The 13841-nt window shown below is 46.8% G+C and overlaps 5 protein-coding genes across 5 annotated transcripts; 2 read left to right on the plus strand and 3 right to left on the minus strand.

The window, feature by feature from the left end:
* Positions 1–66: 66 nt before the first annotated feature.
* N7533_007738 (FAD-dependent oxidoreductase) lies at positions 67–1458 on the minus strand (the record flags this gene model as incomplete). Its single annotated transcript, XM_057104388.1, has 1 exon — positions 67–1458. The coding sequence occupies one exon, from the start codon at positions 1456–1458 to the stop codon at positions 67–69; it is 1392 nt and encodes a 463-aa protein (XP_056959345.1).
* A 1782-nt stretch (positions 1459–3240) lies between these two features.
* On the plus strand, positions 3241–3806 carry N7533_007739 (uncharacterized protein; the record flags this gene model as incomplete). The annotated part of the gene is made up of 3 exons (XM_057104389.1): positions 3241–3253; positions 3297–3433; positions 3495–3806. 3 exons carry the CDS (start codon positions 3241–3243, stop codon positions 3804–3806), a joined length of 462 nt encoding a protein of 153 aa, XP_056959346.1.
* A 523-nt stretch (positions 3807–4329) lies between these two features.
* Positions 4330–6556, minus strand: N7533_007740 (iron-containing redox enzyme family protein; the record flags this gene model as incomplete). The annotated part of the gene is made up of 2 exons (XM_057104390.1): positions 4330–6101; positions 6145–6556. The coding sequence occupies 2 exons, from the start codon at positions 6554–6556 to the stop codon at positions 4330–4332; spliced, it is 2184 nt and encodes a 727-aa protein (XP_056959347.1).
* A 1604-nt stretch (positions 6557–8160) lies between these two features.
* On the minus strand, positions 8161–9094 carry N7533_007741 (uncharacterized protein; the record flags this gene model as incomplete). The annotated part of the gene is made up of 3 exons (XM_057104391.1): positions 8161–8658; positions 8707–8737; positions 8796–9094. The coding sequence occupies 3 exons, from the start codon at positions 9092–9094 to the stop codon at positions 8161–8163; spliced, it is 828 nt and encodes a 275-aa protein (XP_056959348.1).
* An 822-nt stretch (positions 9095–9916) lies between these two features.
* Positions 9917–12893, plus strand: N7533_007742 (uncharacterized protein; the record flags this gene model as incomplete). The annotated part of the gene is made up of 3 exons (XM_057104392.1): positions 9917–10640; positions 10720–12734; positions 12810–12893. 3 exons carry the CDS (start codon positions 9917–9919, stop codon positions 12891–12893), a joined length of 2823 nt encoding a protein of 940 aa, XP_056959349.1.
* Positions 12894–13841: the final 948 nt, after the last annotated feature.

Consider the following 13841-nt stretch of genomic DNA (forward strand, 5'->3'; position numbering starts at 1 on the left):
TTCCTATGTGGGTATGGACGTTGCATGGCCCGAAAGTGTCATGACATGGAAAAAGACCCTCATTGCTTAAGCTGCCACCCCAAGTCCCAGATGTTCGCAACAGAATTTTCTGCTTTCCTCGCTTGCATCAAATCCATGGATCCACATTCGACCACCAGGCTCAAATGTGCTTTTACAAGCTGGATCAGGCCTCGGTCTCTCCCGGATTATCTTCTCTTTAATTTGCTCAAGTCCAAGCTCAGCCAGCTGCGCCCGCTGCGTCTCGCGGATAGATTTCCATTTCGCATCCCGTGCAATCTGGTGTTCGCCATCCGGAAGAGTCATGTCAATAGCGTTACCACGGCTGATATTGCGTAAATGATCCACACGAGCTTGTCTAAACTCGCTCCAAGCACCCATCACTTTCATCAAATCTTCCTTCGACCTCAGATATCCCACAAATTCCGCTAGACTCGCTGCATCCTCTATCGCCATTCCTGCCCCTTGTGCAGCATGAGGAAGAAGAGCATGCGCCGCATCCCCAACCAAAGCTACTCTTCCGGATGTACTGACATAGCTAGGAATAGGAGCGACTTCACCCAGTGTCCAAGAAACACATTCCCCATCTTGAACATGAGAAGCTAATGCTCGAACCTCCTCGCACCACCCCGATACAAGTTCGCGCATCGTCTCCACGTTAGCAGGGTGATTCCAAGACCCGACGGGCGTTCCTTCGCTTGGTCGTGGGACACCGATGACAAGATTATACAACTCCTTCGAGGCGACTGTATACCCCAAAACAAACACATCTGGGCCTACCCACATTTCTGCCTCTGGAGAAGCCATGAATTGTGCAGTAATAGGGTTAGAGAGCATTCGCGACCGCGGAATGACTGCGCGGTAGTTATGTTCGCGATATGCGGTGGGGAGCATATCCTTCGATGCCGGCAAGCATCGTCTGGCTCGGGACCAGATCCCATCTGCTGCAACTGTGAAATCTGCCGTGAAGACCTCCCCATCTGCTGTATGGACGGCACCAGTCTCATGATCCACGGATGCAACGGACTTGCCGAATAAAACGGAGACATTGGGCAGCTTTTGAACACGCTCATATAGGGCTTGCTGCAGGTCTGGCCGATAAACCTGCCACTGGGGCCACCCATACAGCCATGTGCTGGTAGGGTTGTTCATGTTGAAAGATAATTCAGAGTTATCTTTCCAGCGCCTGACGGACAGATGCGAGGATTGAAAGGCGACTTTCTCCATAGATGGTGTTAGGCCCCATTTGTGTAGAATGCGTGTGCTGTTTGCAAAGAGTTGCAGCCCGGCACCGAGCTCGCTGAGGGATGTGTTTGATTCCAGAACTGTAATATGGTGGTCGGGGTTTTTGTCTAAAAGCGCTATTGCCGACGAGAGGCCGGCCATCCCAGCGCCGATGACCGTTATCTTCAATGGTATGCCTGATGAATTCGAAGACATGTTGATTTGTAAATTTTCCACAAAATCAGGGGATCTTGAAGCCAGGTGCCGCTCTGAATTGTTATTGAGGAATGATTGTTATATAAGCCCCACAGCTGTGATGCTGGCTTGAGGTCTCTCCAACGAGATGTTAGGTTTCGGCGCTAAGCAAAGAGGGCGGATGGTCTTCGACAAAGCACGCTGCACGTTTTGTGACCTGTGTCACAAATTGGCAGTAGCAGTCTTAATTAAACATAGATGGTTAATACTACCAATTATTCACTGGGAGGCCGTGGTCGCTTCTTTGCTTCAAACCCACCTGGGCACTGAGTAATTATTGACTGTCATATCCGGCTGTGCTAGCAAAACCCATCTTTTTTGCTCCTTTTCATGCTCTGCATATGATCTGTCAATGTTTTCACAAAACTCTGGCAGACTGCAATTGAGTTTGAAACGTCTGTTATCTGTGCATCGTGGATTCGGTCCGTATTGATGATACACTCGAGACACATGTACTCCGTATGTGGTGGCGATCTTGTCCGATGGTTACACAACAGGTGGGGGTCGATTTGAGCGGCCCGTGTGCTACCAACTCCCCGCATACGACTCAAAATATCTCAGCATTGGTCGTCTTAAGTTAAAAATACAATCTCGGGATTTGCTAGCGGATCTAAGTCATAATAACTAGTGGTATTGCATCGTAGAGTCATCGCCAAGGCTGGATTTGAGATTGCGGATCCGTGAATATTCCGCATCCACAGCCAGCAGAATGTACTGGGCTCCACCGTAATGTGGGATTTCATGCTGCCATCTGCATGTGGGTACCGTTATTACGAGTAAATCTACAGAAATCCCACAGGTTAAGTTCAGCTGAGCTCTGCTTCTACATGCACTCATGCGGCCTACTAACGAATCAGACTAGCTCCGAGTCTATTACCTGCAGAAAATCACGTCTTTCGTCTTTTCGTACTGTACTATAAAATACATAATTCAAAAATCCGCTGTTACAGTATGTATTGAAATTTGACAATACCTTCCATCTATACGTGAGTAAATGTTGAAGAATTGTCAGTGAAACATCCACTCAAACCTTGCCACATATCGAGGAGATTCCTGGGTCTTCAGTTCCGGAGTGAAGTGAGGGCTTGAACCGAGCTGATCGAGTTGCTCCAGCCTTGAAACTTGAAGTTTCCAACTCGAACAGGTATATAGATTTAATATTCATTGCAGTAACGAATATCAAATATCAATAGATCTAGACTCGGACGAGTATTGCAATACCAAGGCATTGTGTATTATTCACTAGAAAGTGCATTTCGACTACACCTTCTCCCTCGGTCTACAAGAATCTTGCAAGAAAGGGAAGACATAGGACAGAAGATAAAAGACAAAAACCCCGTAATGCGAGACAACAAAAATTAGGGTTTCCGAATGAGCATGGAAAACTAGCGGTAGAACCCCGCCCAATTGCTCCAATCCGTCGATGAGAAACAGCCTCGGCCCACAAAACTGCAGACCACGTCACACTTCATCCGTCATACGCAGCTGTCGTAAAGAAACAAATTATAAGTTACACCGAGCTTCTCCGATCACGACCTATCATCCTGAAGTCATGGTACATAGTGGCGCTCAGAGGGTTCAATATTCAACAAATGATTGATCTGCATCACAACGCACAGTGATTTAAACTTGCCGAGCTTGAGCGCGAACTGATATATGAAGCAAAATCGATGGCACCGAGAAAACCCGCCGAGCTGCCTTCCCCAACGAGGTTGAATACCAGTAAACTTCCTAGCTCTCATCATGTTCCATAATGGTAGGAAAACTCCTTCATTCTTGTGATGTTCAATTTTAATAAGAAGGGAAAGCTCTCCTAGTGCAGAGGACGGAAACCGACGATGGTGTCTACAAAATAGGACAGATTGAGAATCCCACAGTATGTGGTTACAGGGGAAAAACACGGATGCCTTTTAGCTCGAGTGCGGGTATATTCGCTGTAAGTGAATATTTTCACTTACACTCCTAAAACTAAGGCTGAATTGTTCCTTCCGTGATAGGTATCTGGATCTATAAACACGGCAACCCTGGAGATGGATGTTGTTTTGGAAGTGTATGGAATGAACTTGGGTTCTTTGCACGGATACGCAAACCGGCCCTTCAAGATCGATCTGGATCTAAGTATGGTAAAGGGTAGCGTTGGGCTAAGACTGACCGGCCTGGACGAACTGTTGCTGGATATTGATACGAAAGTCTTTCAAGTGGCGGATGATGGCTCGGGGAAGTTCATAGAATACAAGAAAGCTCATTTCATCCAAGACATACCGGATGTCAGGTGTGCACCTTGGCTTTCTCCTAGCTCTGATAATTAGTGATAGTCATGGAAGAAACAAGGCATAATCCAAGAGTGGGAACTATGAAGCAAATCGCGCTTCTCCATATACAATGAGCCATCTCGATGGGGACATTGGTAGTGCTGTTTAAATCAATTTTTGGAAGTTGATACGCCGAAGTTCTAGCGCTAGAATATTTTAGTTGTCGAAAAAGTTCTATGCTGCTACTGTGGATGTCCTGGAGATAGTGGATGTTCCAAGTGCATTATAATTTCCTCTCGTTGACTAGAATGAGAAGAGATGTAATAATATCGCCAGTGATGAAATTATAATTCAAGTCGCTATCATGAACTCCAAACACAAATCACAAGAATTTCAAAGGGGACATGCTGCTGAGGCCTGAGAGGTCAAGCTCCCAGTGCTTAGTTAGCCTGTGCCCACCATGTTTCGCGTGTTGATAGCTTCAGCCATAGCTTCTGCCAGGCTACACATTCGTGCCCATCCAACTCCTCTCGTACGTTCATGGCAAAAGTCCGAGAATAAGGTGGCAGTTTTCCAAGTTTCACACCTTCCGCGTGAAGCACTTTTGAATTTCTGCCTTCGCCATAACATACCCACGCTCAAAGTCAACATGACGATTATCTCCGGTGGGAATCTCCTGAAGGCATATCTGCAAACACTGGTACTGTCGACGAGCGAGTGATGCAAGCCGCTCACTGCTCTTTGGGCAGAGTAAAACAGAATCGGAATATTCTGACACCATCTCTTGCAACTCGAGAAGCGCCATGGACATTCCCAATAGAACACCAAAGTTTTGAATGGGTCTGGAAGCTAGACTGAGCATGTTCGTGGCAAACTCGGACGGCCAGACAGACAAAAGGTTGTATAGACTCTGAGGATCTGGAAGGGATGATTGTCGCATGATTTCCAGACCAAACTCAACAATTCCTCCGTTTTCTGCCGTTCGAGGCTCATCTATTCCTGTCACATTGGAATCCTCCTCCTCGAAGCCGGACTGGGCCCGTAGAAATCGTACCACAGCGCAGCCGATACTATCAGTTGTTCTTCCTGGGGAGTAGACAAAGGATTCCAAGAGGCAGCACTGTGTAAACCAAAGTGGTAGTAATGAGGGAAAGTTGATATCTGCTCGAAGGCCTCTCAAATGATTCCCTACCACATCTTTAGGTACTGCCGGTGCAGTTTTAAGATCCTCATTTCCAACCGCGAGAAAATTCCCCCCGCTCGTGTCGAGATTCACTGTATTAGATATTTGATACTTCGCATGTGGCTCAGAATCAATGAAGGAATGGTAAATGTGGCTTTCTTCAGAGCCTAGAGAGTTGATCCAGAGCTCAAATGTTTCAAGCTCGTTCTTCGTGAATGCCCCGTACATTTTTCCACCCCATCGAAGCTCTTGAGCGAGTTTGCTCTTCTGGCTATTTCCCGGATAGACCCAAGGTCTACATGTGCTCAATGATTGAAGAAACTCTTGTTGCCAATCCTGGGCCAGAAAATGTTCAGGCTCAAGCCACTCAGCCAGCGAGCGCTTTCCAATTTTGACCCGGCTGCCGCAATGTAGTCTATGGGCAGCCTGGATCTTTGAGCTGAATATCGCGAGAACTCTTTTCTCCAATTCATCATGAGCGCTATCACTGAGTCGTGCAAAGATGTTGGTTGATTGGCTGTCATTCTGAAACTGCCACTCACTGAAAATGTATCCAGCCTGGACTTTCCTCCAGGCAACCTCAGCAGCCACCTTTCCCTCTGTCTCAGAAACGTGCCGGATGTAGTTCGCAACGCTTTCCATGGCCATTGCAGCATGACCCGAGTGGCCATTATCAATTGAGACATGAAGCAAGAAATAGTATGCGTCAAGACGAACTTCTGGCAACTCTTTCGCTGCCTGCATAGTATCCAATTGCAGGGACTCGAAATGCATATTGAACCCAAGCATCTCAGGCAGAAATTCATGCGGGAAGAGAGAGACGATCAATTGAGCCACAGCCGCTCTCCAATATTTGAGATTGCCCAGTTTGTATCGAGGATGCAAAATAGACTTTGTTGTTGGCGAAGGTAGATCCGGCTCAAATTCCCTAAGTAGGTCCTCGAAGATTTTGACATGGTGTTGGTCGCGGTTTCCATTCCCAAGCTCCTCTGTAAACACCTGCCATGTTTCCTTTATGATGGGTCTCAACGAAAAAGGCATAGTGATCTTGTTTAAATGACCTAGCCAGGCACCGTCAACCAGCTTCAGCGGTGCAATTTTCCTCAGCCAGTCCTCGGCCTCTTGATGATCTTGGAATAACGCACGGGGCCCCCCCCGATTGTCGACGACTGATATAATCATGATATTGAGCTGTGACATTGTCTTGCTGACCTTGAATAAATACGGCAAGATCGCCTTTGTTGAAGTGCTTCATCGACAGTATGTTTGTGTCCGGCGACTTTTTACCATCTTCCAATGCCTGTGAGAGCAGAGCTAGGAAGACTTGCCGTGCTATCTGCAGTGCTTCGGGGTGCTCTTCCAAATTCTGAAGTTTGAAATAGAGATTTTTGTAGAATTCTAGCTCTCTCGTTGATATCCACTCGCAATTTTCCGTAGAAGGGGCTTTTGGCCTGTGAGGCCGCTGGCGTTCGATCTTAATCGGCCCATTGCATCGGTCAAGCTTCGAAGGAGTTCGGAACTGGCGTAGAGATGAATGAAGAATGCTGAAAGTGCATATACTGAACAAGATGCTGTAGAATATGAATTGGCTATTCTCGGAGATCAAATCAATTCCAAAAGCCATTGTGCAATTTTGCTTGGTGCACGGGGAGGATATGACTATTAGAGCTTTCCCTTTGCACTGAACTCGCTCAGAACTATCTGAAGGGCTACACGCATACAGGTATTATACGCCAGCTTGCAGGCACGGGTTGCTCAAGTGCCAGACATATTGCATAATGGCCGCAGATTTCATCTCCCTCCAAGGGGCCATTCCTCCGCTCTGACATTTAGATCCACCGGTCTTTAGGTGTAGTATTGAGTACATAGTAGTATCCACGTATGAATCTGTCTCTGAGATTGTATGTGCGGTCTGGAAAAGCAACCCATGGAATAGAAAAACATTGAAAAGCAAGCATGAGCCTCCACTCTGTCCTGCATCTTGGCTTGCAAGTATCCAATATTTCAGTTAGCCACAACGCACAATTGATTTTTCCGGATTGCATCTGCATGGTTACACGACTTAATCGAATGTGCAGGGTCAAGGCACTAACGAAAAATATTGATGTGTACCGGGTGGCTGGCTGAAGTTTGGCAAGTATATTGGTTTCGCAATTGGCGGTCTGGGGTACCCAGGTGGCGGGTTTGTCCGGGCGGGACCTCGGGTGGGACGCCCACGGAATGGACCACGATGCTCGCGACGATATCTGGCCAACAGCCTCTCGGAAAAAGTACCTATGTATTACTACGTACTACTACTAGTACTACTACTGGTGAAATTTTGAAAAGCCAGCGTAATATACCGAGTACCTAGGTAGTATTACCGCCCGTGTAATATTTGACTACCAAAGACTCCAACCTTGGAAGTTGAAGAACTTGGATGATTTCGCTTACGTATTGACCGTATAACTATCTTAGGAGCCATCCGTGGGACATCGAGCTAGTGGCCAACCACCACATAGCCGCCAGGTGAAATTGGGGTAGATTGGAATATAGCGCAGCGCTCTGCTGTACTAAGACCCGGAATTTTCCATTACCCTTGAAAGTATTCACAGAAAAAAGAAGAATAACATTATCTAAGCTTAACCGGCCTGGTGGCCTGTTTTTGAGCTTAGAGAGCCAGATTTTCTACCTCACAGATAATCATCATTAGCAAACCACTCCACCTACGGGAACAACTGTGTGATTCAACGACAACTCTAGAGCACTAATATTGGTCACCTCCAGTTTTACTTTCTATTCTAAACATGTTCTAAGTGTTGTAAGTTTTGAATTGGCTCTAACTGGTGGGAGGGGCGCTTTTTAGTGGCCATCATGAAATATGTGACCCCCAAGAAAGCTGTCACATAATAGTATTCTCTGTGGGAGTCATACGAGGTTTGCCATCTAAAAAAATCGGGTCAACCGCAACTTCGGGTTATTTTCTGTTTATAGCTTAGGTATAGCGAGGAATAGCATAGGGTCGATCTACTACCAATGGAAAGAATGGGGGGGGGGGCGGGGGTGGCATTGCTTCCAAAGCGATTCTGACTCAGATCAGGTCTTTTGATACATTTTAAACTACTGCAGACGATGGTAGTAATCTGAGATCAAAATGACACAGTTTAGGTACTGCTACAACCCGAGTTTTCAGGCTTGCGAGTCCACATCCTGCATGTAGATAGTTCTCTATTAAAAAGTTATCCGTGCTTAGTGATTTGGGCGCAAGAAATAAGAAACAAAATATCGGTCCTCCGCACCATCTAAAGGCTGGCTCACTCGATGAACTGGAGAATATAGTCGACCGCCTGTCTGACTTTGTAGATAATTCGCGAAGTTGACCAAGACACAACCAGGCTTAGGATCTATCCATAACCACTCTTTCGTATCCTTAGTTTGCATCTGACTAGCCCATTCTTCACACCAGAGCAAAGTGATTGAACCGCCATCGGTGTGGGTAGTATCCGGCACATCAGAAACGGATGCTTTAGTTGGACCAGAGACAAATTTTATTCCCGAGTCACTTTTTCCATCAGGCCGATGAGAATTTTCCAGACCCAAGGATCCGTTGGGATCAAGTGTGTCGGAAACGCTGCGGAGGATCGTGCGTACTGTCATGTCGCAGATATTGGCAAGATCCAGTATCGGTTCGGAGTGTTCTGCAAAGGGACTTGGTAAAGGGATGCGGTTCTGCTCGTCTCGAGTAATCTGATGCTTATTAGCCGCAAGTTGTCAAAAATATCTGGCCTTACCCACTTCGAATGATTCAATTCCAGCGCGTTTGTAGCTATTGATATGTTAATATCCGTTGATTGCATTGGTGTCAGAATTGGCGGCCAACCTACCCGTGAGTCATGTCCTCTCTGAATTCCTTCATTTTTTCCTCTGAGGCCTGAGAGAAAAACTCATGAGATCTCATGTAACAGGTCCGAAGATAACTTGAAACTTTCTCTGAGAGGCTATCGTTGAAAGTGACGTAGAAGAACCCCTGAGACTCTGCAGCCTTCATAAGCTTGGCCGTTTCGACTTCATCTTTTGCGATAAGACGTTCTAGCTTGATTTCATCGAGCTCAGCAACGTCCAGGGATTGGTTTCCCACAATAATAGTCGTCTTCACCGGGGCGGAAGTCATAGTTTGAGACATGGTGAGCCGAAGACTTGGATATAGTCAAGATTCAATTAGGATACTTAATCTGGTGAGTGATGTGTACTTCAAAGGGAATAAGTAATTGTGAGTCTTCCTCGGGGTACCAACTCCGTACTCAAAAGAAGTGGCTACCTGCCATGCCAATCGTACGTGGCACATGAATGGCAATTATCGGTATTGATCTGCAGTAACTATGTCATTACCGCAACAAACCCGACACGCATGATTGTTTCTTGCCGTCGACTTTCACCATGTAGAATATACGTAGACTGTGGGTTTGTCAGTCGCATTCACGAAAATCTAGACCCGGGGCTCCAGTATCAATACAAGGTCCGCAATTGTCAAAATGTGACGAGTTGTACATCTGCAAGCAATGGATCTGTCGATACGGCTGAAATACAGGCACCATACGAGTATTGCACTAGTAGAAATGGTGTGATGTATTGAATCTGTATGCCAAAGTTTGTTTCACCTCAAGATCTGTACATAGATGGGCCCTTCTGCAGATACCCCACAGTTCAGGTCGTGGCGGGAATAACACATTTTTTTTCAGCTTCCAAAAAACTCAATTCATAATATTTCTATGTCAATCTACATGTATTGTGATCTATTCATACCTTCGTAGGGTTGCCGAAAAGGCCCGAGCCACGTACCTGGTCATGTACTGTAACTTGCATTCTACATCTGCAGCTTTTGTCGTATTTAATTTAATTAATGCTGGTTGTGTTATTTCCATAGGGGATTAATCTATGATGTCCTTCCTTTTGCCTATGCTATCAGGCTATCCTGTAAATTCTCCATCACAGCAAATCAATCACTATGACGGTCTCCAACGAACTACATGGACGTCCTCTACCAAACCCTGATAGAACTCTCTACGGGGTGTTTTATGAGAACATCGTGAAATACCCGGAAATAGTGGCATTAGTCAGTACTCACCAACCGCCTACTCTCTATGGAATTTCGAGTGTGCCCATTGACAGCGCCAACTCTGAGCCGGAATATCTACGATGGACTTACCGGGACCTCGATCGTGCTATTCAGCGACTTGCGATCAGTCTACAAAGTCTTGGCTTGAAGAGAGGTGACCCATTGGTCATGTTTATGCCAAATGTCGCTGAATATGTCATTGCCACCTGGGCAGCCTACCAAATCGGCTGTTCCTATGTTCCAATCAACCCTAAGGCTCTATCCAACCCGAGAGAGCTGCGACACATGCTTGAAACTGTCACAAAAGGGTGTCAGTCCGGACTGATGGGCATTATTGCTGGATCATCTGATATGTGTGCGCGTATTGAAGAGTTGACGTCTGGGTCGAACTGCGTTCAGATATTGCTTGAAGGACATATGAATGGGTGGACACAATTTAAGGACCTCATGGAGAATCCAGCGCCAGGTTTCCAGCAAACTCTATGCCGAGACACCCACGCAGAACATTCCGATCGAACAATTTTCTTCACGAGCGGAACGACATCTCTTCCGAAAGGTTGCATCATGCCATCAGCATACGGCTTCGCGGCGGCCTTACGCTGGCGGGAAAGCAGTGCGCCTATGCTGCCCGGGGGACCGAGCATTATTTACATTGCCAAATAACCATGGCTTTGGCTGGCTTTGTATTATAGGACCATTTCTTAACGCAGCCACAGTCGTGCTCCCAGGACCGAGGTTCATTCCGGAGGCAGTGACAAAAGCCATCCGGGAGGAGCAGGTGAGCCATGCTGGATTGGTGCCAACCATGTTGCATGCTATGAGCAATGTATCACTTGCCTCTGGAAAACTCATTTCCCTGAAGCGAATCGTAATGGGAGGTTCTATCCCAACCGAAGAGGTCTTCCGCATTTGTCTGGACACCTTGGGTGCGTCGGGAGTGGAGAATCTTTATGGCATGACTGAGGGAATTCTTGTTTCTTCTGGCATCGTGAGCCATATCGATGAAATAATCAAGGACGGAAATGTTTCGATCGGCACGCCACTTCCTGGGATGTCTGTCCGTGTATTCCGCAATGACAGCAAAATTCCAACTCAACCTGGAGAGGCTGGCGAGATGCACTTCTCAGGCCCAAGTCTGATTGATGGATATGTTGGAGGGGCTGATAGTAACTTCTACAACACGGAGGATGGCAGTGTCTGGTTCCGCACTGGTGATAAAGCTTTTATTGGTAATGACAATCGTCTGTACCTAATCGGCCGGTACAAAGATACAATTATCCGCGGGGGCGAAAATATTGAACCATCAGCCATCGAAGCGGTTCTAGGCCAAATCCCCGACATCAGCCTCTTACAACCTCAGGTCGTTCGCGCACCAGATAGTGTTGCCGGAGACGTTCCAGTTGTCGTCGTGAACCAGGAAGTCGATGACTTCCTGGTAAAAAGGCTTAAAGACTCCGTCATGGACCGGATGGGAGATCTTTATGTTCCGGCAGATGTCATATCAATACAGGCACTAGAGCAAGATGAATACCCGAGAACCATGGCCGGAAAGGTGCAAAAGGCCAAACTGGAAGAACTAGTTCGGGTGTACTGGGAGCACCAAAATACACCAAACGAGTCTAGCATCGATGGGCCCATTTCAGGTCCGCAAGTGATGCAGTCATTGTGCATGGCCATCGAAAGAGAAAAAAGACATCAGATTGACCTTTCTGCCCGAATGGTTGAGCTAGGAGTGGACTCAATCTCGTCAATCGCAATTCTCAAGCGAGTCCAGTTAGAAACAGGAGTATCGTTACCATCATCTCTATTCTTCACTCAGGCAACAGCTGGCTCAATCTGCCAACAGATCAGTTCGGTTTCAGACACCGCAGACTTCCTGAATTTCTCACCCATCATGGAAGATACGCCAAGCGATATATGTCATTCAGTCCTGCTCCAAGGGACTCCTCGACCTGGCGTTCCATCCCTCTTCCTCACCCCTCCAGGCTCGGGAAATGCTTTCGTGTACAGAACGCTGCCTAAGTTTACCAACGATTATGCAGTCTATAGCTTCGGCTCGCCATTCCTGATGACAAAATCAGAGTCTTCTTGGACGATAGAAGAAACTGCCATCATATACACGAACACCATTCTCAGCATTGATCCCGAAGGTCCATATATACTATGTGGCTGGTCAATGGGGACATCTACTGCCTATGAAACCGCATACCATCTTCACGCACGGGGAAAGAAAGTTCTGGGAATAATTATGCTCGACTTGGCATTGCCGCGGTCACCCGCCAAGATCCCGGACGCAACCGTGGATCTTTTTGAAATGATGGGCGTCTTCCCTCCAATTCGTCGGAAAGGCAAACCTGACGTTGAGATTCCTGCTTTTCGTAAAAAGCATCGAGTCGCGGCTTATTACGCGAAAATGAAATATGTGCCTCGCCCTTTCGATACACAGGATGCAACCCGACCGCAGATATTTGTTATTTGGGCTGGGCATGGCGATCATGACAGAATGTCAGATATGGTACTCGAAGCAATGGATCTCTTGAAGAAAGAAGGACCAGGGACAAAGATGCAAATCAGCCATGACTGGCTTCAGACTCCTCGCGAATCTTTTGATGCTGGTGGCTGGGATGAAATGGTTGGACCAGAGAATGTGAGGTGGGGTATTGTTGAGGACGCAGATCATGACACACTTATAGAGTCGGAAGAACTGGTAAGTCTCACAGCACTTGTCCCTTACTTGACTGTATTCCCCAACTTCACCAGCTGGCTAATCAAGCATTTCTAGGTGGTTTTGACGAAGGGCTTGATGGAGGAGACAATTGATAAGTGGGTGCGAGAAATGGAGTCCATGCCTAACGGTTCGGATTGAGCAGCCGAGGCGTGTCGGTAAGATATTGGAGATGACTCGATCCCAACTTGAAATGTTCATGTATATGCCTTGGCCAAAGTCTGTTGATGCAAGGGAAAATAAAGACCGCAGTTCCAGTTCCGTACTATTAGAGTTGGCAAATTTGAGTCACTTTAGCAGGCAAAAACTAAAGAATGAATTTTGATCTCCCCGATCTCCCTGAACTTTGACAGACTTTCATCTTATGACCTGTTGAACATAGCTGTGGTGGAAAGAACTTAGGGGAAGGAGAGAAGCGAATATACAGGGTGCCTCGGTTGCCAATGAGATAAGATAAGGCAAGCAAACGATCACCAGTGCACCATCTTAACATTTTAGAAAAGGTTGAGACAGGGGGCCTGACTATGTCACGTGGTATAAACAATCCCCAGTGTCAAGATTCCGAAATGCCGAGACACATCTGTCTCATGATGTACATCATTTTGTCACACCAAGTCTCATTGAGCGACATCAGTTCAGCGACTCTGAGACTCAGAGGCCGGGATGCCCGAACAACCCTGATCCCTATCCGAAAGACAGGTGGCGACAAATGATATTTGCTTTGGACATCCCACGCTGATCATAAAATAGCGTAATACGCGATGCGATGGCTGCGGTGGCGTCGCGACATTTTCAGGTTTCATTGGGATCTTGACAAAGATACACCTCTAAGAGGCGATCCCTCACTTAGTCGCCTCATCCCTACTGCGAATTATTGGTTTTTGCTTTTTTTAAACTTTGTACCAGTCCCCAACCTGGATAAGAACTGAACGAATACTCGAGTGATCGAGTGCCAGTGGGTCATTCAGCTGGAAACCTTTGTTCAATAGGCAAGGGAGTGCTCCGTACTCCGTACTTTGTACCGTAGTTGAAATAATTTGCACGACTTAATATTGGTGGTCTCAGCCGCACGTCTAATCCTTCCTGGCA

The sequence above is a fragment of the Penicillium manginii genome (assembly GCF_028828005.1).
Source record: "Penicillium manginii strain IBT 31320 chromosome Unknown utg000005l:1.0-5665137.0:1.0-5668048.0, whole genome shotgun sequence".
NCBI classification, from domain to species: domain Eukaryota; kingdom Fungi; phylum Ascomycota; class Eurotiomycetes; order Eurotiales; family Aspergillaceae; genus Penicillium; species Penicillium manginii.